General features: G+C 38.7%; 2 protein-coding genes and 1 long non-coding RNA gene across 4 annotated transcripts in view; 1 reads left to right on the top strand and 2 right to left on the bottom strand.

Moving 5' to 3' along the window:
* Nucleotides 1–428: 428 nt before the first annotated feature.
* On the bottom strand, nt 429–20685 carry LOC130472395 (replication protein A 70 kDa DNA-binding subunit B-like). 2 transcript variants are annotated; one of them, XM_056843150.1, is made up of 15 exons: nt 19564–20685; nt 17423–17472; nt 15574–15703; nt 7244–7314; nt 6293–7037; nt 5572–5634; nt 4044–4199; nt 3605–3872; nt 3323–3425; nt 3109–3236; nt 2954–3032; nt 2763–2874; nt 2055–2233; nt 1823–1943; nt 429–1206 (listed from the first exon to the last, which is right to left on the bottom strand). In XM_056843150.1, exons 7-15 carry the CDS (start codon nt 4188–4190, stop codon nt 733–735), a joined length of 1611 nt encoding a protein of 536 aa, XP_056699128.1. In that variant the 5' UTR covers nt 4191–4199; nt 5572–5634; nt 6293–7037; nt 7244–7314; nt 15574–15703; nt 17423–17472; nt 19564–20685; the 3' UTR covers nt 429–732. The 2 variants fall into 2 exon arrangements, with proteins under 2 accessions (XP_056699128.1, XP_056699127.1); XM_056843149.1 differs by lacking the exons at nt 6293–7037; nt 7244–7314; nt 15574–15703; nt 17423–17472; nt 19564–20685 and having other exon boundaries at nt 5572–5794.
* LOC110790753 (uncharacterized) lies at nt 6896–12519 on the bottom strand. Its single transcript, XM_056842767.1, has 7 exons — nt 12504–12519; nt 12107–12260; nt 11949–12028; nt 10984–11865; nt 7569–10886; nt 7150–7258; nt 6896–7037 (listed from the first exon to the last, which is right to left on the bottom strand). Exons 1-7 carry the CDS (start codon nt 12517–12519, stop codon nt 6896–6898), a joined length of 4701 nt encoding a protein of 1566 aa, XP_056698745.1.
* Nucleotides 20686–22439: 1754 nt separating the features above from the next.
* Nucleotides 22440–25261, top strand: part of LOC110790179 (uncharacterized) — a 3753-nt gene continuing 931 nt past the window's right edge. Inside the window, exons 1-2 of the long non-coding RNA XR_008932545.1 lie at nt 22440–22709; nt 23879–25261. The exon at nt 23879–25261 is cut by the window's right edge and continues 931 nt beyond it. This is a non-coding gene — a long non-coding RNA (uncharacterized lncRNA). The remainder of the gene's footprint in view (nt 22710–23878) is intronic.

Here is a 25261-nt window from a genome sequence, read left to right as displayed (position 1 = left end):
AGGAGAAGTTTAAGACATTACCCAATCAACAAGAGAAGTTCTATCACCCAATCAACAAGAGAAGTTCTATCAAGCTGAACTTAGGTGTGACACCTTTTGGACTTCCCTGGAAGAAAAAGGCAACAAAATCAATCAGCAACAAGATAACATCATAACAAGCAAAAAAGGCCACATGAGAAAAACTACACACATGCCCATTTTGCTAGTTGTGTGTCCCTTATTTTAAAATAAAAAAGGGCAATAAAGTCACTTGGCATACCTGAATATTCGAATAAATGTGAGAGGCAACATAAACTGTGAACTTCTTATGCATGCTCATGAAGTTGCTTTCATGCCTCAAAGTGACATGAATGGCTAACTTTTGCTGACCATGGGCATCCTTTTTAGGGTCACTCTTGTATGCTCAATGATGAGTTGGGCTCTTTAGATAATATAAAACACACATATATTGATAATACCTGTGCCACTGATAGTTCTAAGATTAACGACTTGGGCACATCTACATACCAAAAGGCTTACGTGTATTTTCTAGGAATATGAGTTTCTAAACTCTTACATGTTCCTCTAGAAAAACCACATTCAAAAGACCTAGAGTTAACTTAATATTACATAAACCAGTTTGTTAAAGCTAAGATAGGCTTATAAGTAGCCACTGAGAACATGCTTGCAAGTGCTTTTTTATACATACGCAGTTGCAATTAGCATGTCAGACAAAAGGGGGGCAGGGTACAGTCATTCTTCTGAAGTGTCATCATCATGATCAGCCTCTGTAGCCGCATTTTCAGCATCTAAAGGATCATCATTGGTGTAATCGTCTGGATCTGCATGGCCAGCATTCAAAGGGAGATTTTGTGTGTTTGCATCTCGTTCAGTGGAAACCTCTGTCTCAGCAGCCTCTGTAGCCGCATTTTCAGCATCTAAAGGATCAGCATTGGTGTAATCTTCTGGATCTGCATGGCCAGCATTCAAAGGGAGATTCTGTGTGTTTGCATCTCCTTCAGTGGCCATCTCTGTCTCAACAGCATTCTCTGCTTGAGTGTTATCAGCTGGGTGGACATGCTCCATGTCATCATCCTCAATTTCTACTTTCTTCAAGCACCATTGCAACACATTGCATGTGGACAGAGATGTTGTTGGCCCGACTTGAATGAAGAAATGCTTAGTGCGGAGCAATTTGCGTGCAACCATGAAAGTCTGTAGATCACCCTGGAAGGAAGAGGGATGTATGCCATTTTAGTGAGAAGAATACGTATAGAGAATCAGATGAAGGCATCATAACACTCAAGCAATGAACATTAATACATTTTTCTTTTCGCATTCATTGACAGGAGCATGGTTTTTTTTTACTGGATTAAAAGAGCAAAAGCAAAAAACTTACAGTATACACTTAGTCGTGTTAGGTTGTGGTATACATGGGAACGAACATGCATGTGTGGTGTATCATTTGTACTATTATTATGTCTGAGATAGGTATTATTAGGTGCACTTGTACGTGTCAGCTGGGTATGTCCAACGAAGAGGTAAACACACGTGCTTTGTTAGTTATTGATAGGTTATCTTCATGTGTGGACTGAACACACGTAAATGACTTGTAAAGTGAAGTTGATAAAAAACTGGAAACAGTGTGTAATGGAAGTAGTTTGTTTTGCATGTTGTAGGTGATGTACCAGGTAGATATGTATAAGGTATTCTATTTGTGGGTGCATTATTAAGCATGACATGGTAATAGGGGTTTTGGAAATGGGGAGACAAGTATGCCAGTCTGGTTAGGGGTTGCTGGCTGGTTACCAAGCATCATTTTGGGCGATGTAAATAAACTTACAGTGTGTTTCATCCTGAAAAGATCAGCAGCAGTCATTCTGAAAAGTCTTTCAGAATCCTCGGTGAAGGTTGTGAAGGCATATGTGCCCGTGTCATCTGAAACTTCGCAGTTGAAAGTGATTCTGCATTGAGGATGGAACATAAATGAATAAAAGTGATCTATAAGCAACAAACACATTGGAGGTTGTGACAGCAGAATGTAAACGATTGCAAGCGTCTTATAAGTGACAAACCTAGGAGTGGATATAACGCCTATCCTGGAGCAGGTGCCACACTTAAAAGCCTCACCAAGGGGAGCAGTTGTTGACTTACCACAGTTAGGGCAACCAAGATAAGCATGTACTTTCTCAAGTCTTGCATCAGGGATACACACTTTTAACCAAGGGCGCTCCTCTTGGAGAGTGTTGGTGTTCTGTTAGAAGGAATCAATAATTATGATTTGCCAATTGACTGTATGAGTATAATCATGGTCTGATGAGCTCTGGAAGACCAAAGTTAGAAAACATAGGTGTCTGATTCTAATCTCTGAAACATTCAAAATGAAATCTAGGGATTGATTACCTTAAATGTATGGACTGATTGCAAAAGGGAACCAAAGGGTATATATCTATGACCTTATAGAGGACGACAAAGATGTTTTCTCTTCATACTAAATATATTGCATGGTTTATATTGATCCTTAGACTTTGTGGTATTCTAAACAGTTAAGTGTAGTCTGTCCAATGTGCAAAGATCTTCCCTCTTAGTCAATCTATACATTATACGAGCAAATGGTAACTGAAAGCAATGAATAGTGATTAGTTAGCTAAGACGCTACTTGTCTCTGTAAAAGTGTTATGTATTCATGGGACTATGAATGACCCAACCTGTTATGAATAATATCGTATCATCTAAAGAGTTACAAGGCACACCAAATTAAAGAAGGGTACGGGGGGACTTGCCTTTTTGTGCCTCAGTTCATCCAGGGTTATGATCACCTTTTCATTGGAGGGGTTCCTAACATCAAGGACCCGTGCCTGTCTATCAGCAAGTAAGGCTTGATGGCGAAGTGCCCTGAATGTAAGTAGGGGAAATTTAATTAGTGTATGAGAAGGGACATGGGAACTTAAAGTAGGCAGGAAGAGGGTATTACCATTCCTTCAGTGCATCGGCTCTGTGCCCTTCAGGATCATGAATGAACATAGTAGACATGCTCGATGCGAGCGAGAAACCTAAGCCATAAAAGACAGAAATGAGTGGTGAAGATTAACAAATACATTGCAATAGTGTGCTTAGAATAACTACCACCTTTGTGGGATGTGGCCCTTAAGGAAGTGAAGCCAACCACAACAAACTTTTCGCCCCAACAGGAGAGTGGGTCACAATCAGCTCCAGCAAGATCATTCCAGACGGAGATGACTAATGGTTGTTGAGAGCTGACAAAGAGAAGTGGTTAATATATCAATGTGTTGTATGAATGAAAGGTGGAATTGAGATAACTGATGGTGGGTGGTACAGATACCTGTGATCAGTAATAACAATTTCTCGAACAAATACTTGGCGGTCTTGGGCAGTGGTAATAGACCTTGGCTGGTCCTCAACATAAAGAACCACCCCAACAATATCTGAAGGCAGAGAGGCAGGATAATGTTAATTATAAGGCTATAATGAGACAGGTGCGGGGTAACCAACCAATGACAACGAGACTAACATGTGGAACTACAAATTTTGGACTCACCTAATACAAAGGAATATTAAATAAAAGTAAATGAGCAATGCATGCAAAGGCTGACTTGTTTATTACCATATCTGTCATCAGGATCCCCAGCTCTTGGGATAGAAGCAATGGATTGGTAGTCGGGCAGGATAGGGCCTGCTTCAACGTTCACAGGCTGGATCACTGTCTGCCGTCCAAAGGTCATCTGGAAGTCAAGTTCCTCTTCAGATTTCTTCCATCGTGGGTCTGCATGCCTGATGGGAGCATCAACTATTTCATATTCTCCTTTGTGCACAAATGCATCCTTGTATGCCTCGATCTGATCTCCAAATAGCGCACCCCGCATCTTGTTTTTCTGTTAAAACAGTAGGGTGTTTGGTTGATTAGGCTTATATAGGTAAGAGAAGTAATCAATCAACAAAGGGCATGTGGCAATAAGTCTAAAGTCCTATACATTTATGGAGCTAACACATAACTGGTTGTAGGTGGACAGGTGGCTAAAACACGTAGGAGGGCAGATTGATACCTTATCGTCCTGCAAAACCAGGTGCTGATACAGGATCCCTTTCTTAGGAGATGGCTTAGCTCGTCCCTTCTCAATGACCTTGACTTTCACCTTGTATGACTTACTGATAGGACTCAGCTCATCTAAGAAGACACGTTCATGTTTCATATTGCAAATCTGTAGACCATACCGCAAAAAATGAAAAAGACGCAAAATTAGTGTGGAATTCCATTATATTAGAAAGCAATGTATAGCCTTATAGCTGAGTGCTGTGAAATATTACAAAACAAACAATGGGAGTTTGAGATTTGTATACTCCAGTTAACAAATTGAATTAAATATTCAAAGCATAAATAGCAACTAAAGTGGATCACAACTACCAGAGAGTTCAATATAAACTCGTTTTAATAAGCATTCGGACAAGGTCGGTCTTCTGTTCTTTAAATAGACCACATATTCAAGGAAAAATTGAAAAGGTTGTTGAAATTAAGTAATGTTATCTATCAAATGTTACGTGTCACTGTAATATTGAAGACATGTTGAATAACATCGGAGCCTTGATTGAAGTTAGCTAGAATGTTTGGCAAGTGTTATCAATAATCACACATGTGGATTGATTACTGGCACTAATTAAACAGATAAATATTTTGTTGTTTTAGTGATTAGCATCTATCTTTTAGATGTGTCAACATTACTCATAATAAATGGAGTTGTAGGAAATGAATCAAGGAAAAGAAATGTCACTAATATTGGCTGATTTACTTTCAAGTTTCTTCCCATCTGCCATTTCTAAATGCAATTATTTTATTATTATTGATTTTGTTATCTAAATTGTATACGGAGAATTTAAATATTTTAAAATGTTTATAATCAAGTTCATCCGCCACATGGTACTCTTAGCTTCCAAATTTATTTGATGTCAGTTGCATACATTTAAAAAGTCAGATTTTCTTGTATACAGGAATCAAACCTTTATCCATATATTTGACCAGTTAGTTTTGATGTGTTAAACTTTTGAGCTTAATAACTAAGCCAACATTAAGCAATAAAGCTTCTGATTTCATAAACATACTCATAAACATGACCAAATTTGTATGTTGTCTATGTAAATGCATGCAAGTGGAAAGCACCGGTAAAATGTGTCGACACCCACCGATTTATAACAGGACTCTCATATGCCACAACAACTGAAAGTGGGAGTGCCGAAATAATGTTATTTTTTGCAACTTAAAGTATAATAAATGGCAAAATGTGTGGGAAAACACCTTTTATATTACAGTTTTTTGTGAAAAAACAGCAATTTTGTGAGAAAAAACACTTTTTATGTTTATGTTGTTTAATAAACACCCCATGCGCTCGGATTTCAACATATAATTCAGGTTTCCAGACATTGGTTTTCACTTTGACCTTCTAAATACTTGGGTGATTACACTATTAACAATTATTATAGTAACCGACCCACATAATTGTGGGGAAGGGGAAGCAGGCATTAATGTTCAACCTAAGTAACAAAGCAAGAAATATAGTAGGAACAAGTACATATGCTTACATCTAAATCCTGTAGTGCCAACACAGCTGATTGATGGTTGTAAAACGTCACAAATGCAACAACCTGCATGAAAAAAAACATACAATAAGCTTACCAAATGAAGAAACATAATCCAAAATCAGCAAAATGGCAGCAAAATGCAAAATCAAACCATAAAATAACCAAATCAATCTTTCAAACATGAACTTATCTAAGAATTAGAGGAACTCACTAAATACATTGTAGAAGGTGGTTTTAACAAAAAGTATTACATAAAAGGTGTTTTCTTATAAATTGGCCTAATATATGACAGCATAATATAGCCAATCAAGTAAATATAACAATATTTAATTATAATATTTAACGTAAAAGCATGATTTTGGTTATTCATGTAATGAAACGGGGCATCACCCTAGACCAAAACTGTTTCTTATTGAGAAGCATGAGTAACCAACCAATGATTGGTACTACTTATGCAGATATCAATGAGTATCTTATGTTTGTTACCAACCATGTGTAAAACTCTAATGTTTGTTAAATAATGCAGCCATGTAAGAGCTAGAACAATCAATTGTATAGTATACGCATTTAGCAGATCTTAATTCTAAGTTCAAGGTAAGAAGTGAATACATGTAGCATGATATCAAACAACTATTAAACATCATAAGCATGCAAGGAAAGAACAATAATGATTGCTAATAAAAAAAAAAGAGAAGAACAATAAGGGAAGTTTCTGATATACCTCACAGAAAATTGGTAGAGCTGCTAGTTAAGGAACGGAAGCTTGTATCCTGTAGGTAAAACTGATATCCAACAGCATATATATATAGAGGAAGATAAAGAATGGGTTTTTAGGTTAAAAATGTGTGGGTAACCAGTGGGTTTTGGCTGAGGAAAGATCAAAACAGTAGGAAATAATGGGTGTCCTTGTAACACTGTGTAAAACAGTGAAAATAAGTATGGAACCATACCCATGACACTGCCACCAACTCTCACACCATACTCCATAAGGATATGCAAGGACATATTAAGTAGTATTTTAAATCTTTTAGGGACTGTAGAAGAGGATTTCAGAGTAAGTAGTACACACAAGCATGCATAGAAGACCATTTAAATGGACAACCGTTTTTTTTTAAGGGCAGGCCTTGATTATCTAAAAAGTGAACATAATAAGGGGCATGACTAATGCTCAGCATTGATCTATAGAAACTACTAAGATATCCAAGTATATATTATATTATTAGAAAAACCGAGCACATGATTTAAACAAAGACAGAAAACACAATACATGTATAAACTGACCTATTTGGCATCACTAACCATACTTTAGAAGCATAATCTGAAGTCATGGTGAATTAAAAGTAGCGTCTAAGAAAACGGGGCGTAATAAACTCAATGCTAATGCTGTAAGAAATTCACCAAAATTAAAGGCCCCTGAGTATGCAGCAAAAACAGGTAGACGTATTCGTGTGCAATGAGCCAAGCACCTGCTCATAAGAAAAATACAGGAAATCAGAGTGCAGTAATTGAAGGAAAGAAGCAGGCAACTAATTGAGAAGAACGGACATGATTTAAAAGGGGGCTGAAATTTTAAAGAACCGAGCACATAGAAAGAGAGACGAATCACAGTCAGCATTAGTGTCTAAGAAAATAGGGCGTAGTATACTCAATGGTAATGTTGTAAGAAATTCACCAAAATTAAAGGGCCCTGAGTATGCAGCAGCAAAAGCAAGCAGACGTATTTGTGGGCAACAAGGGCATCACCTGGTCATAATCAAAATAAAGGAAATCAGAGTGCAGTAATCGTAGGAAAGAAGTAGACAACTAATTTTAAAGAAGGAGCATGATTTAAAAGGGGCCTGAAATCTTAAAGAACCGAGCACAGGGAAAGGGAGGTGAATCACAGTCAACATTATAGAAGCAGATTAGAATGTAAGACAGGCACATAACATGACCCCGTAACTAAGTAACATTCACAGATGCATTAGGTATACTTACATAGACGTGTCATATAATACCAGCGAGCCTCAACACGTCATATGAAAGCACATTTTCAACTTGAGTTTCGGTTTGTTGTTGGGGAGTGCCGGCTGAAATGACAGTAACATGGGCTGATTGTCTTGCCCTTGACAAGGCGACATATAACTGCCCATGTGAGAAACATGGACGAGGAAGGTAAATAGCAACTTGACTTAAGGTTTGCCCTTGGGACTTGTTGATTGTCATTGCAAAGCTCAACTTCAAAGGAAATTGTTTTCTTTGAAAAAGTATTGGGTACTTCGAAGAAGCGGCAGGCCGCAGGTTAACACGGGGAATAAAAACGTGCTTCCCTTTGTGGTGGCCAGTGATGATTACACATTGGACGAGGTTAGGGAAAAACTCCTGGCATATTAACCTTGTACCATTGCACAAGCCGGAAGATGGGAGAACATTCCGGAGCAAAATGACTGGGCTTCCCTTTTTTAAGATAAGTTCATGAGGGCTCATTCCACCGGGGCAGAGTGTGTTTATAAATTCGGTAGGATAGATATTACAATTGTCATCAAGCATTGTGTCAAAGCTTTTATAGAGGACAGGCTGACCTGAAAACTTTTGAATAAGATTTGTGTTTATAGAGTCAACATCAGCGTTCATGGGAGTCAGAATTGCCCTTGTTGTGAAGATGTCTGAGTCAAAGGCTTGAAGGTCGAGTTCGGGGAATGTAAGGGCAGTCAGGTCTGTGATGGGATCCTTTCCTTCCTCAAGAGGCTTGACAACCTCACTTGGCAAGTGGACAAGGTTGTTGTCAATGGTTTGCAGTTCTCCATTACCCAATGCGAGTAAGAAAGCTGAGAAGGCTGGATCTTCACGGGCTCGTATGTTTTCTGTCAGGCGGAACCTTGTCATTCGAGCCCACAAGGCAGAGCTGACTAAACTGACAGCAACTGCTTCCCGTTGTGTTTTGCGGGGCAGAACAGGGAGGACTTGCCGGAAATCACCTCCAAAGACTATGAGTTTACCACCAAACAGCAGGTCTGCATTGCACAGATCTCGGAGCAGCAGATCCAAGGATTCAACATTCTCTTTTCTTGCCATCGAAGCCTCGTCCCATATGATAAGAGCTGTTTCCTGTATCAATGCAGCTAAGCTACCTTGTTTTGGAACATCGCAAGCTAGGGATGCTTCAATATCAATTGGTATTTTGAACCTGGAGTGGGCTGTTCGACCAGATGGTATATTAGCTGCTGCAATACCTGATGTAGCAGTTGCAAGCACGATCTTTCCCATTAGTCGAACCTCTGCGTATAATGCATTGTACAAGAAAGTTTTCCCTGTTCCACCAGGGCCGTCTATAAAGAATGCACCACCCTTTCCCTGCTTCACATGGTCAATGATGAAATTAAAAGCTTCTTGTTGGGCCTTGTTTAACTTGTCACGACAACTAATACAGTGTTCGGGTATTGGTGCATCCAGTGCATCAATAATGTCTTTTGTCCTTGCTACCTCAGCATCCTGTTCCTCATTCAAGTGTTCAAGCCCAAAAGTCTTAAGCGATTTACCCATTTCCTCCAAGTATTGCTCGACTGATCTGGCTGTCAGATGTTTAACCTTTGAATCTAAGCCTGGAAATTGGCGGTTAAAATCCTCGGACAGAGATGCATAGTATTTCTCCCACAGTGCACTTGGGTTGCTTGGTTGACAGAAAATGAGGACTGTTGCAAATAAGCTACGCAGAGCAGTAGGCATTTGGACCTCAGATGCCTCAGCCAAACATAGGTCCACAGCTTCATCTTCTTCAAGCAATCCACGTTTCAAGGCTGCCTCCTGGAAGGTTGCACATCGATAACCATCAACTGTCAGGAGATCTTCAAATGATTTAGGGCTATGCACATGAACAAGCAACAACCTCAAGAAATATCGCTCTCCTTCAGACGGAGCAACAAAAGCTAGCCTGCCAATAACTATGGTCTTGTTTTTCCGTAACAGCCATTCCTTTGCAGATGCATCCCATTTGTACTTCTCTGTAAACCTTCCATATAGATAACCTGTCCCATCTGGTGTTGCAGCATTCGCTTTAAAGAACTCGGTCAGAGGAGTGCGGGACCGTTTGTCTGTTGCAATGACAGAATCAAGCTGCTCATAAGGCCTCAGCTGAATGGTCTGCATGTTAGGTAGGTGGACCTGAAGAGGTAGGACAGCAGGATGCATCTCATACAGGTCAAACGCAAAAAGGCGCCACGCAGCTTCACAAGGCGAAACCCATCGACCTGATTGGTATTGCTCAATTTCATCAACAGCGCCATGTTCACCGTCTCTCACAACGTTGAACGAGATTCTATCATGGCCCTTGTAAACATACTTGTATAAGTACTTGACTGCTTGAATGCTTGAACAAACCTCAACGTTAAGATGACAATCAAACAAAGATGAGAGGTACGGGTTGTACGGAATGACCCACCTATTATCCAAAGTGGCTCTGCGAATGACTACTGTTTCACCGGTGGCTTTGCGCTTATACACTGGGAAGCCATCCGCACTGGTGGTTGTCTCATCACAAAACTGTTTTGGGTATCCACTTTTACAGTGTTCTTTATTCCCTTTGCGTTTCATGCATGGACACTTAGGGTTTAACTTTCCACAGGGGCCATGCATCATGTGCTTGAGAACGATCTTCCGAAGGTGAGGGTTGTCCATGGAGGGTATCTCCGCAGAGACAAATTTGTCATAATCGGTAAGAGTTTTGATCTTGGAAGTAGGTGTGAGAATGATGAGAAAATGCGCATGAGGCAAACCTCGTTTCTGAAACTCAACAACGTAGATCATTGCAGCAACTTCACCGAAAACATGTTTCTGCATTATCAGTTTTTTCAGGGCTAGCAGTTTCGCTTGGAAAATCCTTGATACCAAATCAGGCCTGTTCTGAGCTTCTTCCCCGGGAGCGAGCTCTTGTTTTATCTCTTGCCAATTTGGATTACATGTCATTGTTACAAAGAGATCTGGCTTCCCATAGCGTTGCACAAGAGCCATTGCGTTTAGGTACCTTTTCTTAAGGTCCCGAGGGCCACCAATAAAAGTTGGTGGCAACACGACACGATGCCCTACATTAGCTGCACTGTTTTCCCCTCTTTCCACAGTGTCCAGAATCCCTTGATACAAGTCTGCCCTGATAGTGTCCTGGTTGTTACGGAAGAAATCAAGGCGCGTATTCTCAACTTTCACGTACATGTCTACAATGTACTGCTGAAGACAGCGCCCGGCTCTAAGAAGTAGATTGTTTGGGCGGCTTTGGAGTTTATACGCATAATACTGCCTTGCAGAGATATGTTTGTCTGTATTAGTGCGGCTCGGTGTTGCACCTACAAGCGTAATAAATCCTGGTCAGATATGCAGTTTTAAAACGCAATAATATGCAGGTGTTCAGCTTAGAAGATGTCAGAATATTAAACAACTTACGGATGGCTTCCTCCGACAAAAGCTCTTCAGCAGTGTGCACAGCACAAGATAGGACGGGATCCTGCTGTACTTGTAGCTGCCTCCTACCACCGGTAGACATTTTTTTAAGGCCCTGGTTCCAACCACAGTCACCCCGGGGAAACAAAAGCGGATACTGGAGTGGGTCGTAGCAGCCATAATAGTGCATGATCCTATGTGACTCATTAGACTTCCCAGACACAAGTATATGCGGGCTGCTAGATTCACTGGAAGATGTGGCTTCAGGCCAAATAACAGCAACTTCATCAGAGGTAGGAGCATTATAAACTCGTTGGTCAGGCACTGTATTTTTATTAAGTATAATCTGCGTTTTTTCATCAATATTCATTTCTTTCAAAGACCGGAAAAACCTAGCATAAGGATTTGTTTTTGTAATGGCCATGAGAATGTTAATCACGTCTTCTCTCAACTCTGGAAAACAACCTAATCGATTTGACACTTCATGTTGGCCATCATAAAAATAAAGTTGTAGATACTTAGGGGTCTCATTTCTAGGAAGTAAATCAGGAATGTAGTGGTATATTTGGCCATGTAACTTAAAGACATAGATTCCCTTTTCAGTCTTTGCATCAACTGCCCCTCCAAGGGAACTAAACGCAAACATGTTATTATAAAGTCTTGCGTATTTCCTGAAATGTAAGGCGTCTTCATCCTGTGAAGTGAAGAGCCTCACAAGTTCAGCAGGGTAGTCATTAGAAGCGATCTTCACTTCTCCATTCCCACAACAGAAAGTAGGTGACTCATATGCAAATTTCTTTGCATTGCACTTAGGGCAATAGTGAGCCGGGGGCAGAATAAGTGGTTCGACGGGCAAGGGCTGATTAGTAACTCCCAATGGCATTTCTGGTTCATGGAGAGTATGTTGGTGTTAAGGGTATGAATTACCAAAAAACCACATATAGCACTTAGGATTGAAAAAAGCTTACTTTGTTTCCTTATCAGTTGCCTCTCTTTCCGTGTCTTTCGCGATGGTTCTGGACCAGAGGAGCCCAAAGTGCCGACCACACTGTGTATTTCGAAGGAATAGGCACTTTACATAAGGGGTGGATTAGAAATAGAAATACATGACATATATTAAAAATACCTGTCCGATGTGGATACAGGAAGTGGCTGTGCAGGTGGCATTAGGTTATCATTATACAACTCTTGAACATGACGCATGCGCCTGGAGCCACTGGGCCCTGAGAAAGGTGAGTAAGGGAAAGCATCTGGTGGAAGAGACAGTGGGTGGGAAACAGCTGAAGCAGCCACAGTGTAACAGAAGAAGTAGCAGATCAGAAAGCATAAATGGTAAGGCGTTAAAAGGAAAACCACGGGATAGAGATCCTTACTTCTTGGGGTTGTGAGAGGACAGGGAACAGCTTCGTGGGTAGATGGTGCTTGCGTAGGTGGGCTGGAATCCCTATATTTCCCGTAGCCGGTTTAAGCATGATGCATACATGTGCATATTATCTAGTTGTAAAAAGTAATGGGGTGATTACCTGTGCAAGCTGCCATGTAGAGCAGTATCAGCAAGCCTCACACGTTTTTTGTTGCGTGTCACAGAGGATGGTGAGCATAAGAACCGATCTGCTTGGCATACAAATGAACCATCATCGAGTGCATAATAACGATAATATGGATACGTAAAAACGACCAGACACATATGCAGCTAGGTAAAGAAATAAACTGATGCAAGGAACTATATTGATCACTCCTAATGATAACAAATTACCCATAACCCTGAAGATTCAATGCGAATTAACAGCTTCAGCCCTGGCAGCAGAAACTGTGAAATCAACAAACAACATATCATTCAACGGCTATGAAGCCTGTGAGTTCTTTACGTGGAAATGAAAAATGGAGGTGCAGCTACGCTGAAGCGTGGTCCATGGATACACACTAACAAAGACCTGTAGCCAACCACATTCATACTGAACACATACGTAACAAATATGGACAAAATTGAGATCATTTCAATTAGAATACGTTATAGTAAGCCTAAATGTTTTTAGTATGTTATACTAAGCCTAAACTGACATCAGAGTATGTTATAGTAAGGCGTAGCAATGAGAACAGTGCATGTGCTTCCATATATGGTTGCATACTTGACATAAAAAAAGTAAGCAACATGATGCAAGCCAATGAACTATGCAAGGCAACTCTGGGAACATGATCAAGAGGGCAATCCATATGCAATGGTCAAAGGTAAGCAGTCCTGCAAGCACACTTTTAAAGCTAATGTCCAATTCTTGTTGTGTTATAGAAGACCATACATGCTCAACACAACTGAAGCATAACCAAGAGTCTTATTATCCTACACCCATATGGTTTATAAAGGATTGATTAAGAGAGAACGATAATCAGGAGCTATAGAATTTCCTTGATAAATGCCAGCTATTAATTGTAAATTGAGTAGTACAAGACAGACTAATACATATGGGGAAACACGAATTGATTTCTACCATTTACACAGAAAACAGACTCTTGGAATCACTGAATTTGGTCAACAATTCATTAAAAGCACTAATTTTGGGGGCCTAAAATTTCTGACTTGACAACATAAATCAGACTATTACACATGGCACCCACCCTTATTCATGGTTGGGCCTCCCTGCCCTCCAATGTGTGAAGGTAAAAACCCCACCTATCACTTTGCATTATAAAATAATATTACTGGACAGCTGAATAGGCAGACTCCCCTATAAAAAGCAACCTCCCTTGTGCACCCCAACTCACTCTTTCACCTATCTTCCAATCAGGCCAAAACTAAACTCACCCCTCAAACAAAGCCGCTTCACCCATATGTTTTCTGAAGGGCAATAAGCACTCTGCCACCTAAAAGCCCCAAAATTATACGCCCCTCAAATGTCAAGTAACGTTAACATCAGGTTGTTTGGTGTACTACACAGCACTAAACAGAACGGATTAATCATGGTTACATGGTGTATGAGCATTTGGCCACCCAAAGAATCATCACAAATAGCACATTAGTCTACTGTATTGCCGATACTAACAAGCATGGTCTACTGTATTGTCGATACTAATACGACATGCAGTTAAATTATCAGGCCATGTGTAGGTTTGATGAAGGCGAAGGCTTATGCAACTGAGGGGTGACACCACGAATGTCCGGTTCAATTGGTTGTCCCCCCGGGTTGTGCGGCTTGAGCATCGCAAACCACCAGAGGACCAGCACTATATGAGCAGCAAACGGTAACCGTCACAGGTCTATTATGAGCCTGTTTTGGTTGCATTTGTTGCCCTGTGACTGGCCCACCCCAGGCACAGGCTTGATCAGACCGTCGGTCATTTCTTGCCCCTATAATGTATAAAGAGATACCTTCGATCCAATGTATCTGAATGTTAGAACCATTAATAAAGCAGTCGGATTCATGTTCCTTACATTTGCAAGTGTTATATTTATTTATCTCTTAATGCTTTTACATTAGTTGTCCCCATCCCCTTGATATTAGTGTGATTGTAATTATAGAATAATTAGGAAACATCATTCACCTGATAGCTTATAAAACGCGTGGTTACTGAGTGACAAGCCAAAATTTACCAGAAGGACATCACTTTACTGTTAACCAAAAGACTGAGAATTGAGTCAGGCATGCTCATGAAACACGAAACAACTGTATAACTGACTGAGCCCTGCAGAAATAGTACTAACCATAATCTGACTAACATAACTCCTACCAGACCAGACTCAACCCCAACAGACCAGACTCAAACCAAACAAACTAAAACTAACAGAGAAACATTAAGTAATTCAAGGAAAATATTAAGTAAACTGTAGGAGGCTGGCAACTGAAATTAAATTACCTTATTACTCTTAATGAAAGTGAAAGAATGAGTAAATTAGTAAGAATAGTATAGTATGTTGATTTGGATAAAGGGAATATTTTTTGTTTTTGACTACAATTTGCAGTCTCGACGTCTCCTAAACTGGTTACAATTATGTTTACGGATGTTAATGTTTGTCTTGACTCCCTTTTCTTTTTTGAGTAGGTCCTGGTGTTTTTGGTCGGAGTAGATTGGTGGGATGATGTTAGGTGTACACAACCTGATGATGGGGATGGAATTGGTATTGAAATACACCTTTTCTGAAAGTGCCAATTCAGTATTTATCCTTAAACTATTCTTCTTTGTTATTCAGTTTGATTATGGAAGGTATGGAAGGTTCCTTGACAGTGACAGTATTATGCGAAGTAAAATAACAATCAATGCTAACAATGGACAAAATGAATGATAGGACACTTGCAGTACAACCGGACAGAAAATGAAAGAGAAGACATGGGTGATAAAGATGGGAAAAATAATAGGTACTCGGGATGTAATCTAACCACAAGAGTATGCTCTATCTAAGAAATAATAAGCTATATGCAAAGAAACAAACAAACCATGACAATGAAAAGACACCAGAATGAGCACACCAACACCAAGGTAAAAATAAGATGCCTTTGCAAGACTATAAGGTCTGCTGTTTAAGATAGCAAGGGCATGCAATCAAAGAAAAACATACAACTTAGCTAAAACTAAAAACAGTTAGGATGTAGGAGTTATCACCGGATGCAACAGGTGAGAGCAAAGCAAACCTAATTGCAGTGGTGACCACGTGCCACTAAACATGCAGGCATATCCAGATAAGCTAGCCGTCTCCCACTGGCCGGTAGTTGTTTCCTGAGTCGGGAACCGCCTACACGAAACACAAGCAAGAGAAGAGGACAGGAAATGTAATCCAAACCCGATATATGGATAAACAATAAATGCGCAAACACGAAAAATATAAGTAGGTATAATAGACAGGCTGCTTCCCATAACTCAAAATATTCTTCATTTCATTACCAAAGCACGGTACATTGAAGTTTACAAAAAGGACTGTGTAGGCTAGTGTGCCATGAAAGAGAATGGCCAACATCAGGGCACAAAAGTAATTCAGTACACTAAAAGAGAATTACAGGAATGCATAAGGCTACTACCCTAATGAAAGTAGATAATCTGATACAGCCTAAGGGAACTTAGTGCGCTTAAAAACAGTGTCGAGGTCAGGCAAGTCTGCAAAGGAAAGGGGAACATCAGAGCTGGAAGCAGCTACAACAGAAGGCCTTAGAGATGCTGGAGACTTGCGTTTCTTGACGGGGAGCGGGGGAGAAGCAATAGTAGTTATTTGGAAGAGTGCACCACGTGGGGTGAGACAGTCCTGCTCCACAAGCAACAAAGAAGGTTCCATGTCTTCTTTGATGCCAAGAACGCGTTCCTTGACTGTCAAACAGGTCTCCCTTTCAAGGGCACAAAGAAGAGCATCGAACTTTGATTCGGTGGGGTTATAGTTAGCATCAACTACCTCAAAGTTGCAAGCCACCATTAGATAATCAAGGGCCTTCTTTGCTAGGCTCTGTTTAGCTGCAGCAAGGGTAGGGCAGCACTCACTGACAATGCACTCAAAACCAAAACATGCTCTTTGAGTTTTAAGGGTGAACCATGAAGTGTACTGGGTAGGGGTATGCTCAAGAGTCTCAATCGGAGTACTGAATATTGGGACCTTCCTAAACACAGCACGCAGGACTGACATGAAATCAACAGATACAAATTTGACAGGGCCATCAACATCCTCACATAATTCCTCGGGCATTGGCTGCTTAGGTGCCCCTTTCTCCACGGCCTCTAACTCATTTCTCTTAAGGCGATATAACCCAGCACACCTAGCAAACACCTCACTCCTCCGAGACGTCACATCCTCAACAAATACTTTGAACTTTTTCATAAGGTCACGAACGGCTTTTTGGGCTGCCTTTTCACATGAATCAGCCACCTCCGCAGCCTCCCCACCAACATAAACATAAGCAATGGGCCCAGAATTTGTCTTGACAGTCACGTACACGTTATTCTTAGCCATGTCTAGGAAATGGTAAACAGGAGCAGGAAAATGGAGGCATGTGGTTATCTGCTCAAGCAGAGGGTGGAAGGGGATCACAACCTGTGTAGGTGCTGCAGCCATAACCTGTAATGGCGAGCAAGTTAACTTTAAAGTCAAGGTGACCCGACTGCTATAGAAATTCACAAACAGTAGATTATAAGGGACACCGGGAACATGGCAAGGCTTAAGGACCAGCGGCATTATAGCCATATATATCAAAGACAAGAAGGTGGGTGGGGGAGGTGAAGCGCCACTCATAAATAACCACACAACCACCAAACAAATACGGTATGAACCTTACATATGAAAACATGGTCATTTCAAACAATCAATGCATGATCAGGTTAGAACTAACAAACAAGCATGATGCTTCAGTAGAGAAGCAGGAGCTATGTGCATAACAGGCCATGGACTAAGATACAAGAATGTAGTGTTAACAATGCAAGGAACTTTGGATAGCGAACATGGAAAACATATTGAAGAAGATCAAAGGAGCACCTCGTGATCACCGGCAATATACCAAACTCAACAACCGTGGTGCAAGGGCGCTGAGAAAAAACAATTCATTTATTAGGCATTGCAGCAACAAGAGAAACCACATTAAAGAAAACTTTGGAAACCCTAGCAATTTGCATTGACACAAATAGTTCATATAGCACACTTATAGTTATGGCCAATGAAGCAACACAATAAAAGCAACACGAAGTTTGAACTTAACAAAGAAAGCCCTTTTCCGGCAATAGATGTAAATTGAGCAACAATTCAACAACTTAGAAAGTAGCACAATACAAACAATTTTTATATTTTTATCAGCATAAATAACCAACCAATCATACAAACTTCAACTTTTCCCAAGAACGAATCAACAACTTACTCACCAAAGTGTCACTAAACATATGCAAATCAAAATCAGCAAAACTCTAACCAGAACCTCTAAACCACTAATCAGTCCACATTCAAAAGACCTAGAGTGATTAGGTTGCCCTTTTGCAATCAGTCCATACATTTAAGGTAATCAGTCAGAAGACTCAGAGCGTACAAGTGGCAACCTACAAGAGTAATTCATTAACACACACAAACACAGCAAAATCAGTGGGAGCTCAATCTCATAGCACAAATGTTACCTCATTCACAATACAAGATTTAATACAAGAACTAATTCCGCTACACAAGGAATGACATTAACCCGCTAGAGGTCGTGATGATGCTTTTGATAACAACAAACAACACATGCCTGCAGACAACTATACATTCTAACTTACAACTAAGGCACGTCAAATGAACTAAGCACAAAAGGACAAGAAACATGAGAGAAAACAAAAGGCACGAACAACACAAATAAACACCCAGAATCTGAGAAAAGGGCAATTGGAAGTTGAGGTGGGCGTAGGTATCAATAAAGAGAAACAAAATAGCACCTATAAATACACCCACGAAAACAAAAGCAGACCAATCACATTAACCGCTCGACAAGCAACATGACTACATGCATATAGGCGAACAATTAAACATTTACAACGGGCAGATTCGAACAAGCATACATGCCAAACCTTAACTATAACCCCAAAAGAAGCCGCACACACAAATAAGTGGCACGATAGGTTACAAATCCATGCACCAAATACCATGTACTCCCCAACATTAGTTCAACCATTTTTCCCTGACACTACAGCAAAAACGATTCCCCAAACGGGACCAGAAGTAATAGTCTGAAACAAACTAAACAACTCCGACTCAAAACAAGACTGAACACAAAAACCAAATGTGTTAGCAGGCAGTCCTGGGAGTAAACCATACAAACAAACATAGGGCAATTGCAACCAGTTTCAGAGCCACTTTGCAATGTAAACATCCTAAACATTCATAGACAAAAGGACCAGATCCCCTCAAACCAAGAGCGTTGCATACAATTTCAGGCCAGGCAACAAACGCACACACAAGGAATGCCATTAACAGGCACGTCAAAGGCACAGTAAACACGGGAGCAAACAAAATGCACTCACAACAGACACGGGGGAACTGACCAGAGGCAAAGCTCATGATGCTCTTGACAAAAAAAAAGGCACATAATTTTACAACCAAACAATGAGAACAGAAAATAACAACAGGGAAAAACACCTATCACATATTGCAAACTCACAAGGACCTAAGATTAGGGAAAGCAAACAACGGGAGATCTTTCATGAGTACATTTGTTTAAATGGCCGAACTATGTCATATCAGGGATTGCTAAATGTCCATGGGAAGTAGATTATTAGGTGTGGTTAAAATGTAGGTAGTCCATATTCATATACTGCAAACCACAGTAGCCAAGAGAAACCAAGAGAGAGCCTATACCTTTCTTGCCTGGATCCTATTCTGAAAAAAAGAAAGAGAAAATAGTGAAAGAACAAAAGACCAATTAAAGTTGAAGAAGGAAACAATCAATATATAGCACCAGATGCACAGCAAAAGAAGCCACCTAAGAACAGCAACAGTAAAAAAAAAAAAGGTTTTCAAAATTAAGCCAGGATTTCAGGCACATTGGGACTGACCATTTAAAAGAATACAGGAAAAAAAAAAAAGGAAATAGGCAGTACAATTGTGCACTTTGAATGCATTTCTTTAAACACACACAGTAATAAAAGTACAATACATACTGTTTAGGCAGCAGTGTTTCCCTTCAAATGAGGGACATTGCATAGGCCTCACACTACATGCCATCCCTTCTCTTATCTGAACTTGTCAACAAAGGGAGCCTGAACATAAAACAAAATGATTATGAAAACGAAAATATGAACCTGTATTTAACCTGCTAATGGTTCATTTTCATACTAATTTGCACAGTTATCACACTATTAACCAAAAACACTAATTTGCATACTAATCTAACCTAGCATGGATAATAAACCTGTAACAATCAAACACCCAAACCTGACCTAAAAAGCATAAATAAGAACAAAACCACCAAATATAAACCAACTAAAATGCAAATGAAATCGCAAATAATGATCGAAGTAGATTGAATTGGAGATGCGAATCTGCAGGGTATTAAATCTAGACCATTTAGAAATTATAAGTTAGCTAGAACACCAAACCATAACAAATGATGACAAGCTGTTCTACCCAGAACACAAAAAACCAGAAACATCTGAACATTTATTTCTACTGAAGATGTTGTACCCAGAACACAAAAATGCAGGAACTGAATTTGCTAAACCAAGATCATATTAAGAACCGATTATTAATATGAATATGAAAATGTATTCATAATAATTGTTCCTCAGTATTTATTAAAATGAACAAAAATCAATCTAGATTTAAACAAAGAAACCCAAAGAACCATCGAACCAGGGAAAAAAAGGAAGCAAATGTAAGAACCATCAAATCGAAAAAAAAGGAAAAACCCAAAGAAAACAGACCAGATCCAAGAGAGAACGCACACGAACAAATGAACAAAAATCGATCTAGATTTAAACAAAGAAACCCAAAGAACAATCGAAAAAAAGAGGAAGCAAATGTAAGAACCATCGAATCGGAAAAAAGGAAAAACCCAAAGAAACAGACCAGATCCAGGAGAGAACGCACACGAACTGCCTTACGGAATTCGCCGGAACAATCATTACAGATCTGAAGAAGATCTGAACAAGAACGATTCCAATAATTCTAAGACCTCCAATAAAACCTTAGATGATTCCAAAGCCCAACTGATTGTTGTCAATTGGATTTTGCATTTAGAATCATCCAAGGTGTTAATGGAAACCTTACTGCGGCTCCTTCGAAAGCAATGGACAACAAAAGCAAAAAAATCACTAAACTGAAAAATGAAAGGAAGATCAGTCATGGAAGGACCGAAAGGGCGAAAGAGAGAAAGCAACCAACAAAAAAATGAGGAAGGGAGCTGAAGACGGAACAGAGAGAAGAAGACAAAAAGGGCGGTGGATGAAGCTGCGACGTGTCACGATCTAGATGTAATGGCAAAGGAGTAATAAGTGGAGATAGGTGAGGGCAAAATGGGCAGCGCACTATTGCTGCAATAGTAATGTGAAGTTTGTGCTTTTTAAAGTGTTAGGATTAGTATAGATTATGTGTTTCTCAAAGTTTGTTGATTGATGGTTGTTTTCTGCATTTATTATGTGTTGCTTGCATAAGATTGTAATTTTTTCAAGATTAGGTCCGGTTTAATTTTCATTTCATTTCATGACCTTATTTATTTCAAATCTTATCAAATGATAATATATCAAATCAGAAAAAATAAATATTAGATCAGATGAGGATGATTATTATTATTATTATTATTATTATTATTATTATTATTATTATTATTATTATTATTACTACGAAGTACATATTACTAATATATTAAGATGATATTAGTTATACCTTTTTATCGATAGGATTAGCTTAATTTTAGTCCAATTATTTTCTTGGGAATATGTTGTACTAGATTTAAAGCCCGTGCCATGCACCGGTTAAATTCAATTTATTTATTTTTTGCTTGGGAGATTTTTTTCAATAATTAGGATAATGATTGGTTTTACATTCAATGACAATGAGTATGACAATGCGAGACTACAATGACTACCGTTCATTCTCTAAGCCAAATGCTTAAAAAAATTCAAAGATTATCCATATATATATTAAAATTTTCACACACACAAACGAAAATAAAGAAAAATCTAATGTGTCGCATACATTTTGTCTTCCTCGAGGTTTTAGGGATCGGACCGATATCTTAAGGGTGTTTCAGAATTACATGTATATGCTAGTTCAATAGAAACAGTGGGTGTCCGGGTATATAAGAGAGGAGACAACCCACCTTACCACCAAAACCAGTCTTCAAGTTGAATTCTCTTGAAAGCTTCAAAAAACTAAAGCTATTGTCACGAAAACAACCGAAGCTAAATCAAGGTTGAGAATCAATAGCTTAAAAGGTAAATACTCAACGATTTTCTCATACGTGAACATGATAATTTAGTTGCTAAACCGACTGGTTGTTATTCCGTGCTACCATAAATGATTTTCAACGTTAGTGTCCACATATGATTCACGGATCTAAGTTTTAACTTTAGATATGAAGCTATATATTCTCTCCGTTTTAAAAAAATTGCAACACTTTGATTAGCACGTATGCCAAGACACAACTTTGACCGTAAATATCTCTAATTATTCTTCTTTTTAAAATCTTAAAATTTAATATTATGAAAATATACAATGAAATCTATTCACCCACAATTTACTTATAACATTCACCTTTAGTAAATTAGTAAAAATACATGGTCAAAGTTAGTATATGAATAGTGACAAAAGTAAAAGTGTTGTAATTTTTATGAAGCGGAGGAAGTATAAGGTTTTAGTCTTTTAATCACAATATAATATGATCGATGTGATATTATTTGTATTTTTTTTAAGGGATAAGTATATTTTTCTCCTATTATCTTTAACTGATTTTTTTTTTAGTTCCTAGAAAAATTTATCTCTTATATATATATATATAAATTTACACTCAAATAAGAAGGGAGCTTAAAATGAGAAGAATGAGAAGCAATCTCAGCCCCTCGGATCAACTCAATCCAACGGATCACGATTTACCCGACCAAATGAAACGTAAATTGGTAATTCACCCGTGTTGAATGACCTCCTCTCACAACATCCTTTTTCAGAATTCTTTCTCTCTCTCTATCATTTCAATTTTCTCTCTCTTCCTGCGATCTCTCGCCATTTTCCCTCTCCTCTCGTTTTTATGTCTCTTCTCTCCATCTTTGAAGATCCAATTCCTTCATTGTTCTAGCAAATGGCTGGTCTAGTAAGTTCACTTTACTCGGTTAATTTTCAATATTTGTCTAAATAAAATTTTCGATTGAAATATATGCATTTGATTCAATATTTCAAATTGATTTAGTTCGAATTGGGGTTTTCTATTGATTTTATGGAATTAGGTTTATTTTTTGGAATTTAGTTCATTTAATTGAAATAGAGTTCATTTGATTCACTCTTTCGACTTAGGGTTTTATCTTGTTCTGTTGTTATTTTTGACTGAGTGTTACGAATTAGGTTTTCCAATCAGTGCTTTTTTGTTTGTTTAATTGCTTTAAATTAGTGATTTTTATCGATTAAGTTTATAGTATTCAAATCTAATTATAGCTGTGTATCTCAATTTCTTCGTATTGAACTACTTTTTTAATTAGATTATTTCTTTGTTCGTTTGACATGGGAACTTAGAAAAGATGAAAAGTAGGTGTTTAAAGTAGGAACTCTTAACTTTGACATGGGAACTACATTTTTTTGCTGTAAAGAGGATCTTGCACTATCTTTAGGTTGCTAAGAATAGAAGAATAAGTTACCAATTTGAAGAAAATGAATAATTGAACGGCTAAATAGACATAGACTGCTCGTTCTGTAGATGACCGAATTAGCATATGACCATAAAATTTGTGCTTGGGAACAAAAGTTTGTCTTATAGTGTTCCAAGAAGCAAAAAATTGTGGTAATTTCTGTCTTTGGCTCAAGCTGAATACAATTTGGTCCTTTTGGTTGAAATAATGCTACTGAAAGCTTAAGGTGTCCTGTATAGCTGCTAGTCTTGCTAAATTTATACATCCAGTTGTTTCTTGCAGTTCTTTCTTACAGTTCGAGAACAAACATGTCTTCAGTTCGAGAACAAACATGTCTGCATTTTCTCATTTGTGATATGTTTAATTTATTTAATTTTTGTTATGCCCGTGAATCGAAGATAACATTCACATGACACAGAGTACTATTCTAAGATGTTCGGGAAAAGTTGGTCATCTTTCAAACATCGGTATCAGTTTGAAATCGGATTTTACAAAAAGACTGTTTTCTAAGGGTAATGTGTAGGAATGTATCAATGGCCCAACTATGATCAATGGTCTTTTAGGAGAACTCATGTTTGGTTGAATTCATGGTTTTCTTTTGTGATGTGTAGTCTATAACTCTGCCTTGTATTCCTTATAGAAATGTAATGTTGTTGAGCCGTTGAAGTTGGTTAATGGGAGGCCATCTGTCCCAATCCTTGACGAACAGTTGCTGCCGGAGTTTCTGCACTCAAAACGCTTGGAAAGCTCTGTAAATAGGAGTAATACAAGGTTGGAATTGTTTTCTGGCTTGGCAAATCCTGCATTGGCTAAGGTCAATTCAGATTTCATATCACGTAATCCAAGAAAACAATCATAATGCAGGTAATCATGTATTGACTTTTATATGTAATGAAACGTTTTGTTGTCTTTAATGCAGTTGGATAGCTAAGTTTCTATGAATCTTAAGTTTTGTACTGTATTCCTAAAATGCCCACCGACATCCCAAAGTAGTACACCCGACTAGGAGTAAATTTATTTTGCTCATTTGCACAAATGAGTAAAACAACTAACAACACAAGAGTAATGGAACTGTGGAAGAGATGGCAAAAAATCTTTGTACTGTGTTATCTCGTCTGTATGATTTTCTTTTTTTTCTTTTCTTTCTTGTAACTACGCTCTTTTGAGACATATCACCTCTTGTTGGTTTGCTGGGGTCTTATACCTCCTATTCTGCCTGCAATATGGTTCAAGTAAGGTATGCAGATTTTGTGCATTTCCTGTTCTGTTGAGAAGCAGCTGCTGTTGTCCATAACCTGTCTGTGAATAACCTGTTTGATTATAAGTTGGTTGAACAGGTGTTGTTGAACTAGAATAACTCGGATATGCACTATAACCATTCACAGGAGCAGCTGGTGGCTGACTGTAGCTCGTTGCATATGCAGATGCGGGTTGAGTTTAGCTCGTACCATCAGGGGCTCTATAACCTGGATGAGGAGTTTGGACAACAGTTGTTCCTTCTCTATGAAAGATCTCTTTCTTTAGTTTGTCCTTTTGAGCCTATAACTTCTCTGTCAATAACTGCTTCATTCTTGGTGTCGTCATAATTGCACTTAAATATCTGTTTAGGCTCGTTGTAGGATGTATACATTTCTTTTACTGTTTGTGGTTTGGACTCTTGTTTTGGGCTAGAAACGTTTGCTACAAGTTTGGTAGATGCCTCTATTTTAGGCTCTTCTGAAGCTAGTTGGTTTTTTTTGGTTTTTGCTTTACTTTTTTTGGTTTTTGCTTTACTTTTGTTGATTCTATTTAAAAACACTAGCCTACTAGCTCAATAGGTAGAGCATTGTTCAAATGCAGAAAAGATGTGGGTTCGAATCCCATGTAGGTTAATCTTTACTTTTTGTATTGTTTTATTTACTTTTGGGTTAATGTTATTTACTTGTTATCAGTTCATGTTCTTTTTGAGCTATTGTCTATCAATCTGCATATAACTCTGCTATTCTGAATTTTGAACTGATACATTATTTTAGTCATCAGGGAA

This window comes from Spinacia oleracea, chromosome 4, assembly GCF_020520425.1.
Source record: "Spinacia oleracea cultivar Varoflay chromosome 4, BTI_SOV_V1, whole genome shotgun sequence".
Classification (NCBI taxonomy): domain Eukaryota; kingdom Viridiplantae; phylum Streptophyta; class Magnoliopsida; order Caryophyllales; family Amaranthaceae; genus Spinacia; species Spinacia oleracea.
The sequence above is the reverse complement of the archived record's forward strand: the minus strand, read 5'-3'. Positions and strand labels throughout refer to the sequence as shown.